Raw genomic sequence first — 22752 nt, forward strand, 5'->3', positions numbered from 1 at the left:
CTGCATTCAGCCAGACCTCAGCCCACCTCACTGTCCGCTCACCTAACCCACACTGCCTGAGCTTAACTATAAGGATGTTATGGGAGACAGTGTTATCAGTTTATAACCCAGAAGTATGCAGACAGATAAAGAAGGTAATCTAACATATGACAAAGAGATTCTCCATAACAGCTGTCCATTTAGCATACACATTTAAATCAAACATATAAAGGTTCCAAAGAGTTATATAAATTACATGTTATATATTTGACTTCCAGCCACAAAAGTAAAACAGGAAAGAAAGCACAATTCAGACCAAAAATCTTTCAGCTTCATTAGATCTCTCATGCTGAATTAATATTTGCATAATTGTGTATGTGCGCATGTGTGTGTGTCTGACTATATAAAAAAAACGGAGCTAATTATCAACTATTCCAGTCTAAACACACTCAAGAAAGAGAGGCCATAGTGTTCTGTATCAGGTGAAAACTGTAAAGGAGAAACTAATTTATGCCAGTGAAGAAATAGGCAAAGTAAAGCTGAATTCCCACATGTGCCCATGGTGTTGGTTAGAGAGGCATGCCAGATGCAGTAGATTGGAACAGCAAGAAATGGAAACAAGAGATTATTACATACAGATTCCGCTCAGAAGCTCTGCACGTACCTGTGGATCCTTGTTAACCTGAATGGTCTGACCAGTGGGCATGTTCTCCCATCTCTCCTATGTGTGATTTCTTCTGATAGCCATCTATAGAACTGCAAACATTAAAGAGTGACAAGAGAGGTTTCATAAACCGTGCAGAGTACCTCTGGGTATTTTTAGCATCTTGGTGGTAGACGAAAGAAGCTTCAATGTAAGGACAAAGCACAGGAACACCTACACATCCACAGTACAACATTACCTGAATTTCTTAATGTCCAATTTTCAAAAATATATACATTAGAGAAGGAGCCATGTAGTTACTAATTAAACCTGCATGATTACTTTTATTGTAAAATATTTTTTTCAGATATTCAAAAGGTTCCAAAACATGCTAAAGTTAAAAATGTCAAGGTTTGCTTTTAAAGGAGGGAAAGTTGAACAATCCAATTACTATTGAACTGTTAATTGAACAATATAAAGATGACCACACAGATCAATTACACTTATTTGTTTATTGCTAATACCAGAAGCTTGCATTAGTTAATTAGTTAACAGTAGTTAACACTAAGTGTATCCCACTGACCAAAATCCAGAAAGAAAACCTATTCCATTGTTAGAGCGCAGAGTTTGCAGGAAGGCATTCTGAAGTCATAAAGAAAAAAATCTGGAGTGTAATTGATATGCTAGGTAAACAGTAAATATAGTAAGTTTGATTTTCAGACACTAACGTTAACATTAAAATAAATAATGTTATAATTAGGCAAAACAGCTATACAATTATAACTAGGCATAAATCTACACTCGTTCTAAGCTGGAAACAGCTCACAAAGAAATGAAAGTGAGTCTGATCAAGCAATGCATTTATAAGCCAGTTATAAATAAGTCAAGTTGAAAACCAGATTTTCTGCAGTGAACAGATACAGCTTTTTTCATTGTTCAAAGTTAAAGTTCTCAGTTTCTTCAAATGAGAATCTTATACTGTGAAATTTCTTTACAGAGTGCAATTTCTTTGGTTTTTAGGATAAGCCTTCTTTTAAAAATATATTATGGTTTTTTAGAATGTTCAAAGCCTTTGAGATTTGGTGTAGGTAAAAAAAAAAAAAGATTTACAAAAAATAAAATGAAACAAAGCTCCAAGGCGTCAAAAAGTCAGCAATAAAACTAAAAGAGATGATTAGGAAGGAGTAAGTTGCTTGATTCAGGTTCAGTAGAAGGCTAGCTACAAAGAAACATATTTTACTCTGTTAAGCATTTAACAGATTTCAGACATATGATTTCAGAAAACCCTATGTTCAATTTAAAATACTAAAAAAGGAAGTATAAGATTATATTAAAACTACTAAAATAAGGACAAAGCTTAATAATGCCTCTTGGATTTTTGAAACTCCATTTGTATTATTTAACCAAAGTACAGAACCCTGAAGGCTCACAGTGTTTGTCTTCAAAAAGGATGTATTGAAAAAGCTCCACCTCAAAAGTAACATGGAAAGATCATGGAAAATTATCACTAATGCAGCAAGAGGGGAAAAGCATGTCCAAAGATCTGATGTACTGGGCTTGCATGGTACAAAACTCACCTCAATCTGCCCATGTTCTTTGAAAGAAAGTTTGATGTAGGAATATTTGCTGCTTTGGAATGGACCAGGCTCTTTGTTTGAAGAAGCAGGATGAAGATGAACTACTATTTTGGCACTAAGAAAAAGTTATAGAAAAGAGGTAGCTTTCTGTAATAGCTAAAAAAAATTGTTTCTACAAAGTTTATCATCTAATCAAAACCTCTATTAAATTTATCTCACATAAGAGCTTAAATACATCAAATAATGTTTTATGTTTGTATATAAATATTTAAGTATTTTGACTCAGTATTATAGTAGATCTTGCATAAAAAGTACTAGAAACGCTAAAACACCAACATCTCACAAATTTAAAATGTACCCACTGCCAATTCTTAAGAAATAAACATAACAAATTTTAACATTTCAAGCAATAATTTCTAAAAAAATCTTTTAGTTAAGATTAATCATCAAATAGTCATTTGATTTGGCTTTTGACTTGCAATAACTACTGCCAAAATACACTATCTTTGTAACAGGAAAACAAAAGGTCTCAGTATTATGTTTAATCTGTCCCACTTGTATATGTCACTTGTGAACACTGTATGTGAATTTGTCCAAAACCAACATTCAAAGTTAGCACACATGGAAATTAAAATCTAAAATGACACCTACCACCAAAGCAAACTCTGAGATAGCATTATTTTAGGAACATAACAAACTGCAATCACATTATAACTGCAAGTCCACCATTATAATTTCACTTTACTGATACTTTTTTCATGGGTCTTTATATAGGTGACTTCTCAAGCATTAGTGACTTACCTGATTTATTCTGGACACCTCAGCACATTACCTTACCCATCTGACTACAGGCTGCAAGCAGATGTCAACTATATATATATATATTTCTCCAGTTAATATTTTTCTCTTCTTATTATGAAACTTTGAATCACAGAATCATAGGCTCATTTAGGTTGGAAAAGACCTTTAAGATCATCAGGTCTTCCAAGTCCACCACTAAACTATGTCCATATGTGCCACATCTACATGTCTTTTAAATAACTCCAGGGATGGTGATTCCACCACGTCCCTGAGCCGCCTGTTCAAATACCTGACAAACCTTTTCAATGAAGAAATTTTTCCTAATATCCAACCTAAACCTCCCCTGGTGCAACTTGAGGCCATTTCCTCTCATCCTTTCACTTCTTACTTGGGAGAAGAGACCGACCTCCACCTGCTTACAACCTCCTCTCAGGCAGTTCTAGAGAGTGATAAGGTCTCCCCTGAGCCTCCTTTTCCCCAGGTTGAACAGCCCCAGTTCCCTCAGCTGCTCCTCACCAGACTTGTGCTCCAGACCCTTCACCAGCTCCAGCACCTCAGTGTCTTTCTTGTAGCGAGGGGCCCAAAACTGAGTAGATGTGGTCTCACTAGTGCCGAGTACAGGGAGACAATCGCTGCCCTTGCCCTGCTGGCCACATGGTTTCTGATACAAGCCAGGATGCCATTGGCCTTCTTGGCCACCTGGACACACTGATGGCTTTATACGCTTATACACTTCTTCATACACAAACCATACTGAATTAGTTATTCAAGTGAGGGAAACACTTGAGTTCCTTCTAATCACTGCTAGCATTTCCATGCTCAAAATCAATCATATTTGGTCATAAAAAATATATATAATAAAGGATTTGGCAGAGTTTCTATCCCTAACCAGTTCTGTGGCACAAAAGACTAAAAGTAGCTTTCAAATTTAGATTCAGCAAAATCACTGTTGTCATTTATGACTAATGAAATTAAAATGGCAAGTTACAATGCATACTTGTTTAGTGATTACAAGATTTAACAAATCATATCAAACGCTGCTTTGTCATGACTCTCTTACACACTTGACCTCAAGTGAGGAAAGCAGGTCCTTGTGGCTGTCAATCTTAGATTACAAATGGAATCTACCATGAATTAATATATAAACTTGGGTACCTCATATAACATGCATGTGCAAACTATCCATCTGAAAAAAGACTATCACCTTACCTTTTTCCTATCCCAGCTGCCTGCTCTTCAGTAAAGACGATCTGAGACAGAGGTATAGCAATGCAGCACTCCTGGAATAATCAATGCAAGCACAAGTGAAATTGAAGCCATATACTGACTATTCATTCTCTAAAACCAAGTGTTCTCTTTCCTTATTTCACAAACAGTATGGATCTCTACAGGTGCTGCCTGAGGCACTCCATATGAAATACAACAGTAACAATCAAAACAATCTATTAAAGAGAAATGTAAGTAGAAAACTAATAGAAAGTTGCAACTGAGCTCTAGTTAATAAAAAAAAAAACCACAAATGTGTCACTAAAATTTCCACACTACTGCAGCGTATCCCTGTAGGTGCACAATACTCATAGATTCTTAACATTTTTGAATTGATGTTACTTTGGGAGCTAAAACAATATCCAAAGGCATCAGTCTTTTAAGTGTTGAACATCTACAAAATTAGAATATCCCTGAGTGGAATATTAATTTCTCCATCTATCCCATACCCACGGACTTAATCCAGAAGTTGATGGCTGCATCTCAACACACATTTATTGGACTGTGCTTTAGACAAAACAAAGTGGAGCAAGAAACAAGACTATAGCCATCTGTGGGAGACTAACCTACCCAAGATAAACTCTTAGTCTATGTATTTGAGACATAAATTGCTCAAGGGAGTGAGTGATTCAACGTATCTAATTAGGTGCTGGTCTTGTTTTGGTGAATATCCTTCGGTGAAGTCTTTTGCACAATAGCTTGGTGATTGACATAGTCACCCAGAATACAGGAAACACAGGTTACATTCCCTCTTGGAACCTCTCTCTTCCATCTGCCATGAGGGTGTGCCTAGCACCAGGTTACAGTGAACACTGTTAGGGGGCCCTCTCAATCCCTACTACCAAAATTGTTCCTCTTTGCATGGAATAATTAAATACTCATTAAATTGGAGATTAGGAAAGTATACATGCAGGAACTCTTGACTGATCAGTAAACCTCTCACTGGGAAAAAGCATGGACTGCATTTCCTGTTCTAAAAACTCTTTATACAAGCTATCTAGATTCTTCTGTGGCTCCAGATTCTACAGCCATTACATACTGTAAAACACCCACATAGCTCTGAACGCTTTAAAGACAGGCAAAATGATACTTCTGTTAAAAAATGTTTTTGAAAATTACAAGAGTCCAACTATATATAATATGTACACTTCCAAGATGATTAACTGATTTAGTTCACAGCTAGAAAGTTATGGACTTATTGTAAGCACAAGGAGTTAGAATCACTCCTTCCTGGTGAGAGAAGCAAGAGGAAGGGATACAAAAAGACAGATGTGTTAAAAATGCTGTGAGTTTATTTGGATACTTTTTTCCTAACATCTCATGCTCACATTATGCACGATTTTGTGATTTAAAATGTACAAATCTAGCTATCTAACCAACTTAAAAGAATCAATATTTTTTCCTTTGATAATCACTGTATTTTCTAAACTGTTCAACTACAGATGGTACGTAACAACAGCAGCTATAAAATACAGCTGTCTGGTTTTGTAAAAAGGTTTGCTATGTTAACCTAACGATAACTGCCCAATTTATTATTAAAGTTTGCTGACACAATAAAGGGGATTTTCTCTACAAGTTTATTCTAGTAAACTAGCTAAGGTTTCTAAGGCTGATGTTATATCACAGCTGAGCTTAGTCAACAACTCACCATGAAAATAAAAGGGCACTGTGCTCCCCATGTTTCAGTCCTCAGAGCTTGAAAAATAATCAGCTTTATTTACCACACGAACAAAGTTACTTATATTTACATCCCCCCTAATCAGAACTGGCTAATTTTTGCCAATTTCCTAGCCACATGTACCTGTCCCTTCTGTTAATCAAGCCTGGAACTTGTCAGAATCTTTGCCGAGTTCAATTAATTTGCTAAACTAAAACTATTTTTATTATTCTCCAAGGTTCTCCTCTGCTGATTTAGCAAATCAAATGATCTTGGAAGAGTACAAAAAGCCATGTGGCCCAGGAGCACAGGGGGAAGTCAAGGAAAAGAGACATGTGTCATCCTTTTGTTGGGAAGGAGAGAATACGGATGTGGACAGTTGTAAGACTTGCTGAAGTCATAATGCTTAATGTCACTCCAAGCAAGCAAAAAGGCCAAGTCAGATCAGAAGCAATGCCTGTTGCAGTACATGCCCATCTCTCAAAAAGAGATGCTGATGAAGAAAAAAGGATTAACACTGTCAGTTTAGCAGTTAAATTATCTCACACTGCCTGTGCGCATAAAAAGCTAATTTATACAGAATAGTTCATGGTCTGGACAATCAACCCCTGACTTGTTTAACAGTAACCCCACCCTGGGGACCAGCTCTCAAAACATTTTTAAAAATGTGTATTAAAAATAGTTCTGCTGTTCCTGCAAACAATCCCTGAAGAAAAAATACATTGCTTTTCCAAACTAAGAACATCCTTGGTGACCTTACCTTCTTCAGAAGGCTCTTAGTAGCTCCCTGCTTTGGAGCAAGGATGTGGTATTTGGTAGGGAACAGCCTTTCGGTACGAGAGGTGCTTCAGCTATCCTTGCACAAAATTAGTCCAGTGGAATATAATTCACCTTTGAGAAGTTGTCACCTGAACATGCTCTGTCTAAACTTTGGTTTCCAGGGGTAAGTTTCTAAAAGACTGTGTCCAAAACAAGCATTAATCCAAATTGGTTCTGAGGAGGACTTCTTCAGTTGCAGCTGTACATTGGTGCATGCTGTCACACTCTATACCTAGAGCTTCGTATGTGTTTGTAGTCTTTCTCGCTCACTTCTAGCCTGCAGTCTCTGGCTGTGGCTTAATGGTACAAAGCATTCAGCAGCAGTCTCACTACAGTGTAGTTCTGACATTGCCACTTAACCTCTGAGTCAATTCTCCATAGCAGTACAGACAAATGTTCTGGCTTATTGAAGAGATTGTTGAGCACAGGAATAGGCAGTTGGGAGGGTAAGACCAGTACAAAATAACACTGCCACCAAACACATTCTGTTATCAAATCATGGTCTGGAACTATATGGTGGGAGCAGAAGACAGGGGAACTTGGACTTGAAAATAATGAAGAAGAAAAGGCCTTTCTAGACAAGGAGCATGGGTGAGAAGTTCACATTTTGATCTGCCTGACACATTCAACTTCAGTCTCAAACCCAGTGTTTTTTAGTGCATGATACCAGACTCTTTTCTCCTTTGTGTTTGTGCTGTAGAAAAGGAAAATTTATATGATTAATGCCCATCCCTGCTTATCTCTGCATAATTATTTTATTAAAGCAGAAACAGGTAAAAGAACATTTCTGTCCGTTATTTTCTCTCCACTATGAGGCAAAAAATGGACTATATTTGTAAAACAAAACACACAAAGGAAAACACCCATCTCCTCTCCATGTGCAGTCTTTTCATTGCAAGCTACCCGTTATGGAATTTACAATTGAACAACATAAAAGATACAAAAGTGGGACTTACATGATTCTTCTGATCCCTCCGGATTAGTCTGTGCGTGCTAAGCAGTAATACTCCACTATCAAATTTAACCTAGACAGGAAAAATAAAAGAGATCAACAACAAATTTGACCAGTAAGTTGCATAAATACTGATCTTGGACACATTACATGTTACCACAACATAGCAATCAAATTCAACAAGCCAGTATTTTAAGAAAACTTCTCCCACTCCCCCTAAAAACACAATAAATGAAGTTTAGGAAACAATGGAGAAAATTAGTATAAAAGGATTAGATGGATATACACAAAGTTCCTTTTTCAACTGTATAAACTTTCCCCCAGGAAATCCTGAAGGATCCTCCCTCCATATGCTGTGCAAGATACACAAACATTCTTAATATCCTATTTTAAACATGGCTATTGGCTTTGGAACACTATTTGCTGACAAGGAAAGTAAAAGTTATGCAAAAAAAGCAAAGCACCCTGATAAGAATATACTGTGCACAGTCTGAAATCTTCTGGCCTATCACACGGAAGCATTGCTTCTATCCATTTTACTGTTGAAAACTTCTTCACTTATCAGACAGCAATCAGCATGTGGAAAACCTGTGTTAGCAAATTGCTTCCTACTTGCAAAACTTGAGGCACGTTTTTTTCACAGCTTTTTATGAGGGTATGCAACTACTGCGGCATGGAAAAATGAAGAGCTCAAGAGTCAGCCCAGCAGCAAGGCGAAGCGGTAAGTGTGCAGGCTCAGATCCGAGCAGAGGGCAAGGGGGCAGCCTTCACGACCAGAGCCAGAGTATTTTACAACTACCAGAAAGACTCAGGTGTGAGTTGTATGACACGGCCTGTGTGTGACACCCAAGGCGAGAAGCACTGCTTGCGGCACCGAGCGACAGGGGTGCGCTGAGCCTCCGGGACGGGCAGGGACAGCCCAGGCCATGGACATCAGGTTTCACCACAGTGACACCGGCTACACGCGCCCTACGGGCAGCCCAACCTTCCACCATGTGGCACACACCGTCCCAGACTTTCCTCGGTCCCGCAAGGCCCGGATCTCCTCCCCAACAAGCTTCTCACTGGGCCAAACCCTGCCCGACCCCGGGGCGAAGCGTACTCCGCCCCCCTCTGCCGTGACCGATGCTCCGCCTGCAGCCCAGGCCCCTTCACAACCCGCGTCGCCCCACCTCGCCCGGTACCACCCGTCCCCCGCCGTCCCCCTCGGCTGAGGCCCACGGCCGCGCCTCTTCCCCCCCTGCCCTGCACCGGCCCACCGGGCCCCACTGCGCCGCCAGGCCCCGCGCAGGCCGCGCCCGCCACCTTCTCCTCCCCGTCGCAGAGGCGCACGCCGCGCTGCTGGACCACCAGCGTCTCCCCCAGCTCCAGCAACCCGCTGGTCCACACGAACCTGTCCGTGGCGGGCGCGCAGCTCCCTCCCCTCCCTCCCTCCCTCCCTAGCTGCCGCCGGCAGACCAGGCCGCGGCCGCCACTCCCAGCCCGCAGCCGCCGGGCGAGCAGACACCATCCCCGCCCACACCGCGCATCACCCTCTAGCGGCGGGCGGAGGAACGGCCGCCATCTTCCCGCCACGGCCGGGGGCGCACGCCCCAGCATGCACCCCCTTCCGGCCCCGCCGCCGCACCGGGCGCGGTCGGCCCCGTCCTCCCGCCCGCCATTGGCCAGTTCAAGTCCCGCGCCCGGCCCAATCAGGGAGGCGCTGCGCGGCGGGTGATTCAAGGGGCCCTCGCAGCCTCTCCTATGGCGGCGAGCTCCGCTCCCTAGCTCTCAGCCAGTCGCAGGTCTGAGCTGGCCTTCCGAGGTAAGGCGGCGGGACGGGCACCGGCGCACGGAGCCCCGAGGGGCCGTGGAAGCGAGGCGCTGGCTGCCGGAGCTGTCTGTCGTTAGCCGCCCCGCGTAGTCCCGAGCAAGGCCGCGGCGGGTGAGGGAGGGGCCGGTGGACGAGGTGAGCTGGCCGCGCCCGTCGGGAAGCGGGAGGCGAGGGCAAGCGCCTCCGGTGGGGTGGGAGGCTGAGCAGGTCTCGGTAGCGGCGCCCGCTGTCGTGGGCTTGACCGGTGCGAGCGGGCCTATGAGACTCCACCTTCCCTTGGCAGGGCTGGGGCTCTCCCCCCGCCCCTGGGCAGGGCTTCTGGCGGGAAGGGCGCCCTTCGTGATAACGAGTTGCTTAAGAGCATCCTATTGAAACAAGGAAATGCTTTGATCTAGATCTGGACTCTTCTGTTTGTTACTTTCTGACCGGTTTGGTTCGTGCAAGCTAAACGAACTGAATTGCTTTGATGGGGCTTTGCCGTTTGGAGCTGGCAAGACCTGAGTTTCTAGAGCAGAGGGTGCTTGGGGGGCTCCAGGACGCAGCACCTCTTTGCAAGTACACTCGCGGGTGGGCCAGCTGGTGCATGCCTCTGCAGAGCAGGTGACACACACTGCCTCTTGAGCTTCCTTCGGCGTGGGATTTGGACAGCTGTGCTAAAAAAGCACTATATCCTGAACGAAACAGCGCTGCAGCAAGCCTAAGTCTCGATCCATTCTGCTGGCTGGCTGTTTCAGGCTTTGGCGTGTCAGTGTTGAGGAAGAACTTGCCTTTTTCAGCTCTCCCATGCTAGGAGGAGGTTCTGAGGACAATTACCCCGTTTTGTGGGTTGACAACTTTTTACCACATAGAGTGTGCAATCAAGTGCTTAATTCTTTCAGGATTAATGTTCAGGTCCTCAAAAGCAATCATGTTTTAGCAATTTGTACAGTGTGAACTTCAGTAATATAGAAATACCTCAGTGTTGAGGGACCATGTTGATGAGCCTTGTGGGGATTTCTGAAGTGTGAATAAAGAACAAGGGGCAAGACAAAATATGAAAGATAAAGAGCACATGCAAAGAAATTAAAAAGGGGACTCAAGCCTGCTTAGGAGGAGGCCAAAGTCAGGTTTTATGCGAGTTCATTGAAGGCTTCCACAGCTGAATGAGCTTGTCTGTGATGGAGGATGGTGCAATGCCATGAGTTCCTGAATATGATAAAGGAATTGTTGTTCTGAGTCGAAGATAAGGCTTTAACTTTATGCTGCCATATCCCCACTGCATGTTAAACAGTTTAAGACTTGGAGTCTTAACTGTCTAGACTGGCTGCGTGGATGCTTGAACTTGCTTTGGGTGGCAGGACCATCTTACCCAGCTGCTTCCAGCAATCCAAGATCACTGCCTCCCAACAGGAATAAAGAAAGGTCTCTGAAAAGATCAACAATGCTGCCTTATGAAGGATATAAGCCTCTGGTGTGCAGTCGGTCAGCGAAAACATGCAAACTAGTATCCTGTTCTGCAATTACTTTCTATATTAAGAAGTGACAGCTGGCTTAAGACCTTTCCATGATCACTTTGTGCTGTTATTAACACTCCCATTGATTCAGCGTTTATGCAAATGCCCAGATGACAGCAGAAGAGAAGCAAATGATTTAGCAGATGGTCAGCTGGGTTCGCGTGCATGGCATTTTCCATGTGTGCTAACCTTACCTTGCTACCGTTATAAGTGAAAACTGTGCTTGCTGAACCAACAGCAAGTATGTGAAATGGTGGACAGGCATTCAGAAGGTAGAGGGGTGAGCCTGACTTCTTCCCGTTGCAAAATCATGTTTCTTCTAGCTTAACGCAGCAAAACGGCTATCTTGTACAGCTGTGAGTTTACATTCAACTGCCCCTTGAATCTAGTCTTTCTCAAGAAATAAGAGAATGTGTAAGACGACATAAGATGTGAAAATTAAAGATTTTTTTAACCCACAATGTCTATGTTTCATGATGTCCTGATGCTTTTCTAATGTCATTTACTTTTTTCTAAGAAACAAAGTTTGGCATGATTATTTTAGCTGAAAATGTAATATTATTTTTTTTTTATTAAACCCACCAGAACAAAGACTATAGGTATTCTTCAACTTTTTATCAAGAAAAAAAGACCTTTTCTGGTGTGCCCATTCGAAAAAAGCAGGCATCAATCAGGTAGTATTTCTGCTATGGCTTACATTCTTTAGAAAGCTTTGTCTGTGGTTGGGTGGCTGGTGGGAAAGACAATAGCAGTTCTGGTCGAAAACACCATCCAAAAGGTGATACCACACAGTGAGGCTAGTGACCACACAGATTTCCTGAAGCCCTTTTATTGTCAACAAATACTAAAAGCTTTTGTTAACCACATGCATAATAGATGCAATTAATGAAGTATATTATCTGCTCCTCTAGAGACTGAGACGGAACATAATACCTTCATGACAGAGCTCTTGTTTGAGATGACACTCTGCTGTTTGCCTCTATGACCTTCTTTCCACAAATATGTTTTCCCCCTCTTTCTACTCGGGCTATGCTGCATGTGTTTGTTCACAATCCACTTGATCTAGCTTCATTGTGCTTTCATAGTTAGTAATTCACTATTTTGTGCTAAAAGCAAACTAATAAAACACAACCTGTGTGGTGGCCAGCACGTCGGCATGATGTTCTGTAAACAGAAGGTGGGCACCTATCATCGGCTGGTGCTTCTTTTTATTGTATTTAAATCTTCCTGCTGTTGTCTAAAGTCTGGACATATACTGTAAGACCTTCTAATAAGCAGCAGAAATATCTCTAGAGAAGACAGTGGTGTAAAGGAGCACAGAAGGTTCTAGCTCTACCGTTAGTTCATGGTGTAGCAATGTCTTTGCAAATTGTAAATTTCAGTCTGAAATTTATTCCAATCTAAATAGGAAGTCTTGTTTGCTATTCTGTATACTTGAGGTGGCATGGTCCCATGTTCAGTAGCACAAAACTACTTGGTAGCACAAATCTAACTGAACAATGACCTTTGAATATAAAATACACATAAATTAAAAGGATGAATATAATCTGCCAAAAGACTTACTCTGTAGTAGGAAAAGGCAAGTGCTTTCATGTTTTAGAAAGCTATCTTGTGTTAGAAAAATCAATGCCAACTATTTTCATTACAGCAATACTCTTAATTTAGCATTTGTTTTACTTTATTTTCCTTGCTTTCAGTTTCTTCTCTGGCAATTATATTCCAGGACTTTTCATAGTCTTCAGTTAACTCATTATTTAGAGACATCATGTATGTGGGTATGACTAATACTTTTATTTTGCAGATATTGTGAAGCTGTTACTGTTGTAATAGCTTTTTGTGAAGCTTTTACTTTTATGAAGCCATTACTGTTCCACACTGACTACCTGAAAGGGGGCTGTAGCAAGCTGGGTGTCAGTCTCTTTTCCTAAGTAACAAGCGATAAGATGATAGGAAACAGCCTCAAGTTCCGCCAGGGGAGGTTTAGATTGTGTATTAGAAAAATTTTCTTCACTGAAAGAGTGGTCAAGCATTGGAACAGGCTGCATGGGGAAGTAGTTGAGTGACCATCCCTGGAGGTATTTAAAAGACATGTAGATATGATGCTTAGGAACATGGTTTAGTGTTGGGTTTATAGTTGAACTCTGTATTAAAGGTCTGTTACAACCAAAATTATTCTGTGATTCTATAACTTCTGATCAGTTCCCTTAACGTGTGTTCTCTATCGGGTGGCGCAGAAGTGACAGCAAGATGCATGCGTTCTGCAGCACTTCAAAGTCACTAATTATCTTTTTCTTTATTTTCATTCATGTACCCTCATTTTCAGCTTGGCTGGCTTCCAGAATGTCATCTGATGGAAAGTTATCAGTTGCTAACTGAAACGTTAATTTTCAGTCACATGCAGTAGTGCCACATGTTTCATATTATGCATTGTAAAGCGCCTGAGGAAGGATTTGGATTTGTAACTTCAAGCTGAGGATATTTTTCTTCTTAGCTGTCAACATATTTTCCTAGCTTCTAGGAGACAATACTGGTCTTGGTGGTTTTGTTACTCGTTGGGTAGTCTGATGCCAGCTGTGGTGCCTGACTGCAGGTTTTGGAACCTGTCAGTGTGCTAGGAGCTACGTATCCTTGTTCAGACTTGCCTCAAACAGCCTGGCCCCTGATGATTGCAGTAGCCGAGCTTCAGCTTGTTGTGCTGCTCCCCCTTCTCCCTCAACTGCAGCATTTAGAAACTTGACCTTGTGGCAGATGCATCAGGCCAGACAGGCTGGTGCTCATCCTTAAACATGAGAATGGTACCTGCAGTATATAAGGTCTATTCTCTTTTCTCCCTCTGTTAGACAGCTCATTATGGTGTAAGAAGGGATGTTTTGCAGCCTGAGCCCTGCTCAGTGGTTGCTTAGCCATTTATTTTTTCTGGAGGAAGAGTACAAACTGAGATGAAGTGCTTCAGCATGAGTTTAGCCTGCAGACTACCACCTGGACCATGTGAACTTATTCTAAAAATAATTCATTTGTTACATTGTAGGATGACTTAAGATGTTGTGGTTTGTTTGTTGTTTTTTTTTTAGCAGTAGCAGAACTAGGAGCGCAACTAGCAATAAACTGCAAGACAAAATACAGCTCTAAAGTTCTCCAAAGCCGGAAATGGTAAGTTTTTGACTGATAATCACATACTGATGGCACTCTGTTTCTGTGGCTACAACATTCCACTCACTTAAAGCGTATTTAAGTTCTACAACTTCCAAAGCATGAGAAGTTTGCAAGTGCAGAGGTGCAGTTTTAACAAACTGTTCAGTGACTGCTTATTATATGCTTTTTGGAGAGCTGTCACATTACTATGTGTAATGGACCATATTGATATTAAGTTTGTACCTGACTGGAGAGGGCATTAAAGAGGATACCGTTATTGCTGAAACAATGATTAATTTTTAACAACTTTTCTTGAGACTCTCAGAACTTTTTGGATATATTTTCAGTCTTTGGGGAATTTATTTATAATCTGAGCAAGGTCTTCTGTCAGAGTAGAGAATTCTTGTATTGTGCTCTGTTACTTGGAAAACAGTAGTGGAGGGGGAAAATTCCAAAAGGGAGAACAAACTTTATTTAGAAATTTCCTGAAAGGAGATATTTTGGTCTGTGTTAATATCTCATGTGATTTTTAAAGTTAAACTACATAGCTTCCTGAAATAACAGCCCTTGTACTCAAGCTCTAGTTATTGGCTTGGTCAAATCTTAACTTCTAAGCCTGAATGACAAACCAGGAAATGAGATGTGGTATAATTTTCTTACTGTTCAAGGGTATCTTTCTTGAAGGAGAAGTGTCAATTTCTGCAGACTTTCATGTGTCATTTGCATGTCTTTTTCCTGCGTTTGGATCTTTCACTATTCCATGAGCTGCTGCTTGGAAAATGCTGCCTTAGTTGCTGTAGAGTATCTTCTTTGGAGGAAAAGACTAGGGCTCGCTCCTTGTAGCCTCTAGGCTAGGGTTATGCTGAGAACATATGGCTGAGAGTTTTCAGGGAGTAGTAAGGCTACCTAAAACCCATGTGTCTATTCTTAACTACAGCATTCTAGAGCTCATTAGTAAGAAAATTCTCCTTCTGGTACCATGTCCTAATGCCCTAATTAAAGGATTTACTCACTACCTTGCATTAGCAGGGTATCCAAACTAAGCAGAGGAATGGTGTTGCCATTAAGTGATGGGGTATACAAACTGAGATACTGCTTTTGTCTATATATAGCCTAAAGCAAGTTTCTACCTTATGACTCTTCTTAGAAATTGATTTTGGCAGTTAAAAGTCAGCAATTACTTTGAGAGTTTTCTTTCTATAAGAAGAGTGTAGGCCTCGGGTTAGGCTGCCTCACTTCCAAGGTACAGTTTACAGAATTCACATCAAAAAAATCAAGTAAGGATTGTTTAATGAGAGCTGACAAATACTCTGTGTATACACACACACACACACCCCTTTTGTGTTTTGTAGTTACCTTTAAGTGCCATTTACTGTTAATCACTTCAGTCCTGTAAATAAGTGAAACCTTCTTTGTGGAAAAAGTAACATGCAGCATGAATGTCCTTCTAATATGTTTGTGGATATGCTTTTGACTTCAGGAAAGCAAAGGGAATGCTAATAAACTGTCATGGGACCAATCAAGTGGTCTGAGTGAAAAAAGTGTTATTTTAAACTCTTCCACAACCACACTGACAAATTCCATCTCGGGAGCAAACTATAATGAAGATCATGCTTCTAAGGATGAAGTTACTGAAATAAAATCTCAGCACGTGTCACTTAACAAGCCTGTCTTGCAAATGAAAAGCATAAAAGAGAAGCAGTCAGTTGAAGAAAACCCAAATTCAGGTATCGGCCTACCAAAGAAACCAGTGCTTGGTGTGTATCATGGCAAAGTTATCCAATCCAAGGTAAACTCCTTCCAAAAAACACCAAAAAGTGAGGGGGAAAAGAGCTCTTTGCCAGACAAGAAGTTTCTTCCTCCTGCCACCAAACCAGCAGCAACATCTTTGCTGATCAGCAGCCGTAACGTAGTCTTGAAGACCATCGAAGTCACAAACAACCCTAATTCTGTAAAAGCAGGTTATGTCCTCCCATTTCAGAGCAAACCATCTAACAAAGCTGCTATTAACTCCCAGTCCACTCTGAAGGAATGGCAACTGACATCTGTTGTAGCACCCAAGAAAGTAACAGAAAATATGATTCGTGGAAGGGTTGCACAGCCACTGAAGGCTGCTTCTAACAATTCTGACCACAGGATACTAAGAGTGAAGAAATGCACAAGTTCTTGTGAAGATGCAAGACCAGAAGCTCCAGCAAAACCAGTTTCTGTTGTTCTTGGTACAAAGTCAGGACAGAATTTGAAAACTAATGGCAATAGAATATCTCTTCTACCAAAAATCTCAGGAGAAGAGAGAAGGTAACTGAATTACTGACTATTGTAGCTTGATCTTGGGAGGTATTTAGACCTTTTTTCCAATAATGTCTATTTTGATCTATTTCTTGCTGTAGATGTGCTGAAAAATGACATCTGAGTGTTTTAACTTGATGCCCAAGGGCAGTAGACTGAAACTGTAGACTTAGTCTGAATCATGATTTCTCAGTATTAATTACAGCAGCTCCTCAGGTTTACGGCTTGTCCTGTGCAGTTATAAATAGGGACCACAAGCAATATATATTTTCTGATTATTAGGCTAAGTGTTGTGACAGCCTTAAGCATGACAGATAATTCTTGAAGTGAATTGCACATGCATGCCACTGCTAAAAAAAAAAAAAAAAAAACCAAAAAAAACCCCACCACAAAACAAAACTGATACAGAATGTATATAGAATTGACCGTGTTTATGGACTGAAGGAGAGCACTTGTCAATGACATTATATGGTGGTTCTGGCCTGCTCTCCATGCTTTGTGTCTTTAGAGATAGCTTTTAGTTTTCTGGTTTGAAGTGGGATTAGGGAAGAGGTGGTACATATGAATAAATCAGAAGCATTTTCTACCCCTTCTTGGAAAAAAAAAAGTCTGTAGCTGAAGTCTCTTGGTGCTGCTGAAAAGGGAGAGATTAAAGTGAAAGGGTGGTCAAGCATTGGAACAGGCTGCCCAGGGAGGTGGTAGAATCACCAACCCTAGAAGTGTTTAAAAAAACCCACATAGATGCGGTGCTTGGTGACGTGGTTTAGTGGTGAACTTGGCAGTCCTGGGTTAATGGTTGGACTGCATGATCTCAAAGGTCTTTTCCAACCTAAATGATTCTATGTTTCTATGAAAGCATTCTGACCTGATAGATACCTACAGCATAAGTGATATGCATGGTTCTGAAATATCCATGCAGGTCTAAATGGCAGCTGTATCCTTTTTAGAATTAAAGGGATAGGACTCAAGGACAATCTGGAAAGTATTTGTATGACTTACCCTAGTTAGTGTCAGTCAATGTAAAAAATATCTGTCATGTCAGCTAATATTTTTAAATGCAGAGCTTGTCTGGATGAATGGAGGGCATCTAGAGGAAAAGTGTTGAAGAGACCTCCTATACATATGCAGCTGGGACCCAAGTCTAAAAGTAAAGAACAAGGGTTCTCTTCTGGTGAATCTTTAGAGAACGTATTCCATAATGAAAAGGTCAACAGGACTCTTGCAGAATGTCTGAAATTAACTGAACAAGTATTCAGTCCCTTGCCTAGCAAGTTCTAATGATATAGATCCCTACAACATGCAAGTCCTATAGGCATGCTGGACTTGTGAACCAGATGCAGGGCACTAATTGCTCCCCAAGTTAGGCAATATTGTAGCTTTTTGCTGACACCTGAAGGAATTAGTTCTCACTGAAGAGTCGCCAATTTACTGAACTACCCAATAAGATTAGGCAATAATGGTAACATAATAAAGTAGAAAAGTTCTAATGTAATGAGGGTAGTATGAAATAATTAATCTAAAATAAGTTTGCATTTGCGGAAACTTGCCTAGAGTTCTGACAAAGTCTGGTTTAAGTAGTTTTGAAGATGTCTATGCATTCTACTATCCCTTCTACTTACAAGACTGTAGAAATAATTTCCATTTGGAAGAATAGGTGAATGACAATTCTACTAAAGAAAGAAAAAATACTTGCTTTTTAGTTCAAAACCAGCTAAAATATAGCACCTCACTGTTCACTGCATTTAAATCTCTGCACTTGTGTTGACTTTAGGGATGTCAAAGTGATGAAGTACATGCCATGTTGGAAGATATGGCACAGAGCACTCCTGGGGCTAAAAAGCTTGTGAAATATTGGATCTGCTGTATACGTCTTGAACAGATGGGCCCTCTTGAAAAGGTCATTGCTGTCTATGAGGAGGCCATTTTGGCAGGGGCAGTGGTAAGCAGCTTGTCTTGAAGTTTAAGATTAATAAATATAAAGGCATGAAAGTATGGTATATCTGATTTTAATAAATACTTTTATAGTAGGAGAGCCATGTAACCTATGTGAACATTAAAAAGTTGGATTTGGTTTGCTCTGTAACCACTGTAGAAACTACTTTCAAGAAGAAAGATTTAGGATCATCAAAATAGCATATGATGCTCTGCCTAGAGGAAATTAAGGACTGAGAATTCTAGTGTCACTAGAAACCCAAAACAGAACTTAAGTTCATCAATAAATGTAAAATTAATTCCTGTACTTTGATATCAGCAAGGTTTCAGGACATCAAATAAATACAGCCTTAGCGCATCAAATACAGGATTCACTTGTGTCCTGACTTGTGTCTGAACAGCATTAAATAAGCATCATGTGTTCTGTACCACTTTCCCTGTAAATGTTATACCAAATAAGCTGAAATGATGATTAATTTTGGAATTGTTTTTCTAAAACAATGCAACCTTTTTTCCAGCCTAAAGATGAACTACGACACACACTAATAAATATTATAAAAATTACTGGAAGCCTCTTTGAGCCTGAGGATGGTAAGTCCAAGCATACTCTATTCTAGCTAAATATCTGATTTGACAGGCAATGCAAGCTGACTGTTTAAACCATTTATGCCTGTAAAATTCTGTTTCATGGAAACTTCTCTGTGATCATTTTTTACTCGGTTGTCTTTGGTTTACAAGGTTGTCTTCAATCTATTTCAACTGTGGGCATGTTAAAATGAGTACTGGAGATGCTTGCGTGTTCGGACTTTCTACTTCAGCTCTATCAAAGCAATGTTGTCCAGCTATTTTAGCCTGACAGTCAAAGAGTAAATAAGCATTCTTGCTAGCTAAAAATCAGTTGCCTCTTTGACACATAAACTCCTTTACCAGAAGATGCATGGTTGTGTTATGGCATAGTGTCAATTAAAGGTGGTAAATCTTCCAATTTTGGAAGCAAAGTAGCCATATACACTCCTGTTCAATATAACATAATCTGCCAAGTATTTAATCCCAACTGAATGAAATACTTGCTCAGAGCTGCTGTGCATGGGAATGAAGAGAATGACTTCTTGGGATGTACTTACCCTGAGTTCTCAGGTTTCAGGTTCTTGAAGGCCACTAAAATTATTAGTAACTTAAATTGCTGTGGCTCAGACTCAGTACATGCTTAACTTTCTCATGTAAAGTTTTAAGATTTCAGATCTCTCAAACATTAATTTATATTTTGCTGTAACTAATCACAGCTGTACTTTTTTTAATATTTCAATTTTAGGGGGAGCTGTGGTAGAATCTGGTTTACGTGAGGTAGTGGAAGTCAGTGGAAGTTTAGGTTCAGTGACGTGCGGAATTAGACTCTATAACTCAAAAGTTATAAAGTAGGTATGTTTATTGCACGCAGATGCACGGGGGATCGCTCCTCCACAAGTGTGCATGCCCGAAGTGACGATCCATCTCACATTTATACAATAAAACAAATGAATATTCAATTAACGCCTATACATATTCGTTACCTAAACCCCGCTTCGTATGTTAATTAGCTTATCAGTCCGTTTCCTGGAATGTGGTGGTCTTGCAGGTTTGTGGGTGATTCATGTCCTTGTGACCATCCAATCTTCTCCAGCAAGGAGACTTAGCACTCCCTCCCTCTAGATAGCATTTGAATGTCTCTCATCCTTTTCTCATTCTCTTTTAAATAGCCCCTTTGTTAGAGGAAGAAGGGCAGGCGTCTCCCCTTTGTTAGAGGAAGAGGGGCAGGCATCTCCTCAAAACTGTAGTTGTCTCCTCAGAGCTGTGTGCCTATGTGACCAGACACCGCACCCATGACTAGTCACCATACCCACATTCCTGAGTAGACATATACAATCACAGTCGGTGTCCATTGTCCCCATTTCACACTATTTCTCCATATCATCAGGAGCATCAGAGCAGGTTCAGGAGGCCTCTAAGGATCCTCTGCTCTGATGACCAAAAAGCAGAGAGTGATGACACTAAGGCAGAGGCTAGCAGTGAAGTGATCAAAAACAAAGAAATGGATTCAGACTTGAAACCAAGAGGAGACATTTTGCCAAAAAAGAATAAAAAGCAGATGACTAAAGAAAGTACAAAAAAGAAAGGAAAATGTGGAACAGAAGAGCAGAATGAAGATTGGGCTACATCTTTTACCCCATCAGTTAATTCTCCTGAGAAAGAGAATGGCACATCTTATTTCATGAGGTACAATCAATCTACCACACCATGCTTGGGAAGGTAAGATCACTTCAGGTAACTGGAAAGTTTGCAGTGTCAGGGGCAACACTAATGTTTGTGTCCTGTTGAAACAAGGAGGCACTGCATTTGTGAAAACCTTGTTAAAAGCTCTCAAGAACTTAACTTTTTAGTATTGCTTCCTGTTCCTTCAGAAGGAAGTCTTTTTAAATAAAGTCCTCTATTTACTCAAACTGTTTTGCTTTTTGAATGCCTTACTCCAGAGTAATCTAATCTCTTTGAGGCAGAGACATAGATTCCAGATTTAGGATCCCTTCCCACAGCCCATGTGGCAGTAGCAGTGCTACACTGAGCTAGACAAAGTAGGTGTCTCCAGCCATCCCCTTTTCAAATGTAGATGTGGTTGTATGTCCTACAACACAGAAGCAAACAAGATGTAACTGTCCTGTAAAGATTATCTTAATTGTTTCCTGAGGCAAAATTCTGGTTAGTAATCTCGGGACAAAACAGATAACACTTAAATTCTTTTTTTGCCACGAAGTGTCTTTTAAGATAGCAGATTTAAAGTTGTGCTTAGCTTTGGCATCTGATGAAGCTGGACTCTTGGCAGCTGTCTGCTATGCCTCATAGCAGGAAGAACACTCCCCAGGTGGAATGGGGGGAAATCTTCCTCTTTTTAATACATTCTTCAAATTGAAGTATTTTGTCCAAGAAGAAATGTATATCTAGTTTTAACTGTATGAAAGGACCTGTTTTCAGTTTCCTTTGGCTATGAGGATGGGGGAGAGTTGAACGGGAATCACGACTTACTGTTTCTGCTAGATGCTACAGAGGTAACTTGTATGATGGTGTGCCTATGTTTAGTGATTATTTTTTTTATATATATATTTTTTTTATATACTAAGGGTGAAGATGCACCATAAGGCACATGACTCCAGTGCTAAAGACCTGAAAATTGTAACCCCTTTGCGATGTTCTAAACACATTCGGGAGAAGATGCACAAGCTGTTGGATACTGTTAAGGATCAAGATCCATGTGTGTCTTCATTTGAACAGCTAGGAGAATTGGAATAAGAAGCCACTGCATTTATCCACAGACAGTAATGCACTCAAAGAAATAAGTGCTGAAGTAGAAAAGTAAAATGTAGCATTACATTACATGGGAATAGTTCAAAGCTGTGACAGGGGAGGTTTAGGCTGGGCGTTAGGAAGCATTTCTTTGCTGAGAGGGCGTTCAAACACTAGAACAGGCTTTCTTGGTGCACCAAGCCTGTCAGCATCTAAGAGGCATTTGGACAGTACCCTTAATGTTTTAACTTTTGGTCAGCCCTAAAATGGTCAGGCAGTTGGACTAGATGGTCGTTGTGACGTGCAGAATTAAACTTTGTAACTCAGGATAAATTATAAAGCAGGTATGTTTAATTCACTGGCGGGCATCAGGGTGGATAATTCAAAAAGCACCTGCTGCCCTGACTTCTTTGTGCATGTGTGATTTAAAGTATACATTCATACATATTGAATAGATGCCCGAGAATAGGTTGGGTTAGGATAATTAGTCTACCGAGAAGTCATTAACATAAGTTTCCTCCCATTTGCACTTGCACACTATCTCCTTGCTGGTGGTTGTGGGGGTCGTTGGGGATGAAGGCTTAGCAGTCTCCCTCGCTCTGATTACCTCTTAATGCGTTCTCACGTGCACCAAGTATAGATGTCAAATATGTCAATCGTTTTAACATTTTCCAATTCCAAACATACAATATTGTAGATAAAACAAAACCGACTAGAACTAATATCGAAAGAACAACAATGGGGTGACATAACTTATTTGGGATACCAGTAGTAGTAGGTGACTATCCAAAAAGTGCATCCCACCAGTTATGTTCTGCATCTTTCTTTATACTTTTCAGGATCCTGTGAATTTCCTTTATGTCATGGTGGACAGTTATCAGGGGGTTTTGTCCATTTTCTTGGACTTCCTTCAAAATTTTGAAGTCTTGATGTTTCACTAATTGTTTTACCAATATAAGATTCATTCCAATAGGTGCAGGTGTCAATCTGTGAAACATTGTATATTTGGACTGTATCAACTGGTGAGATATGATTGGTGCTAAATAAGAAAAGTCACACCCAACTATCTTAACAAAATTACAAATGC

At 40.6% G+C, this 22752-nt stretch overlaps 2 protein-coding genes across 2 annotated transcripts in view; one reads left to right on the forward strand and one right to left on the reverse strand.

The window, feature by feature from the left end:
- The window catches only part of VPS36 (vacuolar protein sorting 36 homolog), a 22276-nt gene extending 12828 nt beyond the window's left edge, over nt 1-9448 (reverse strand). The window contains 6 exon segments of the mRNA XM_037372470.1: nt 644-697; nt 700-735; nt 2200-2314; nt 4210-4280; nt 7699-7767; nt 9000-9448. Coding sequence (XP_037228367.1) covers nt 644-697; nt 700-735; nt 2200-2314; nt 4210-4280; nt 7699-7767; nt 9000-9293 — 639 coding nt within the window. The 5' untranslated portion in view covers nt 9294-9448.
- CKAP2 (cytoskeleton associated protein 2) lies at nt 9423-21754 on the forward strand. The gene is given in 14 exon segments (XM_037372480.1): nt 9423-9498; nt 10017-10024; nt 10600-10624; nt 11623-11674; nt 14072-14150; nt 15613-16430; nt 17483-17669; nt 18193-18360; nt 18872-18944; nt 19666-19724; nt 20304-20339; nt 20341-20639; nt 21503-21697; nt 21699-21754. Coding segments are annotated over 14 exon segments (2100 nt in total). The 5' UTR covers nt 9423-9437; the 3' UTR covers nt 21739-21754.
- The last annotated feature ends 998 nt before the right edge of the window (nt 21755-22752 follow it).

The sequence above is a fragment of the Falco rusticolus genome, chromosome W, assembly GCF_015220075.1.
Source record: "Falco rusticolus isolate bFalRus1 chromosome W, bFalRus1.pri, whole genome shotgun sequence".
NCBI classification, from domain to species: domain Eukaryota; kingdom Metazoa; phylum Chordata; class Aves; order Falconiformes; family Falconidae; genus Falco; species Falco rusticolus.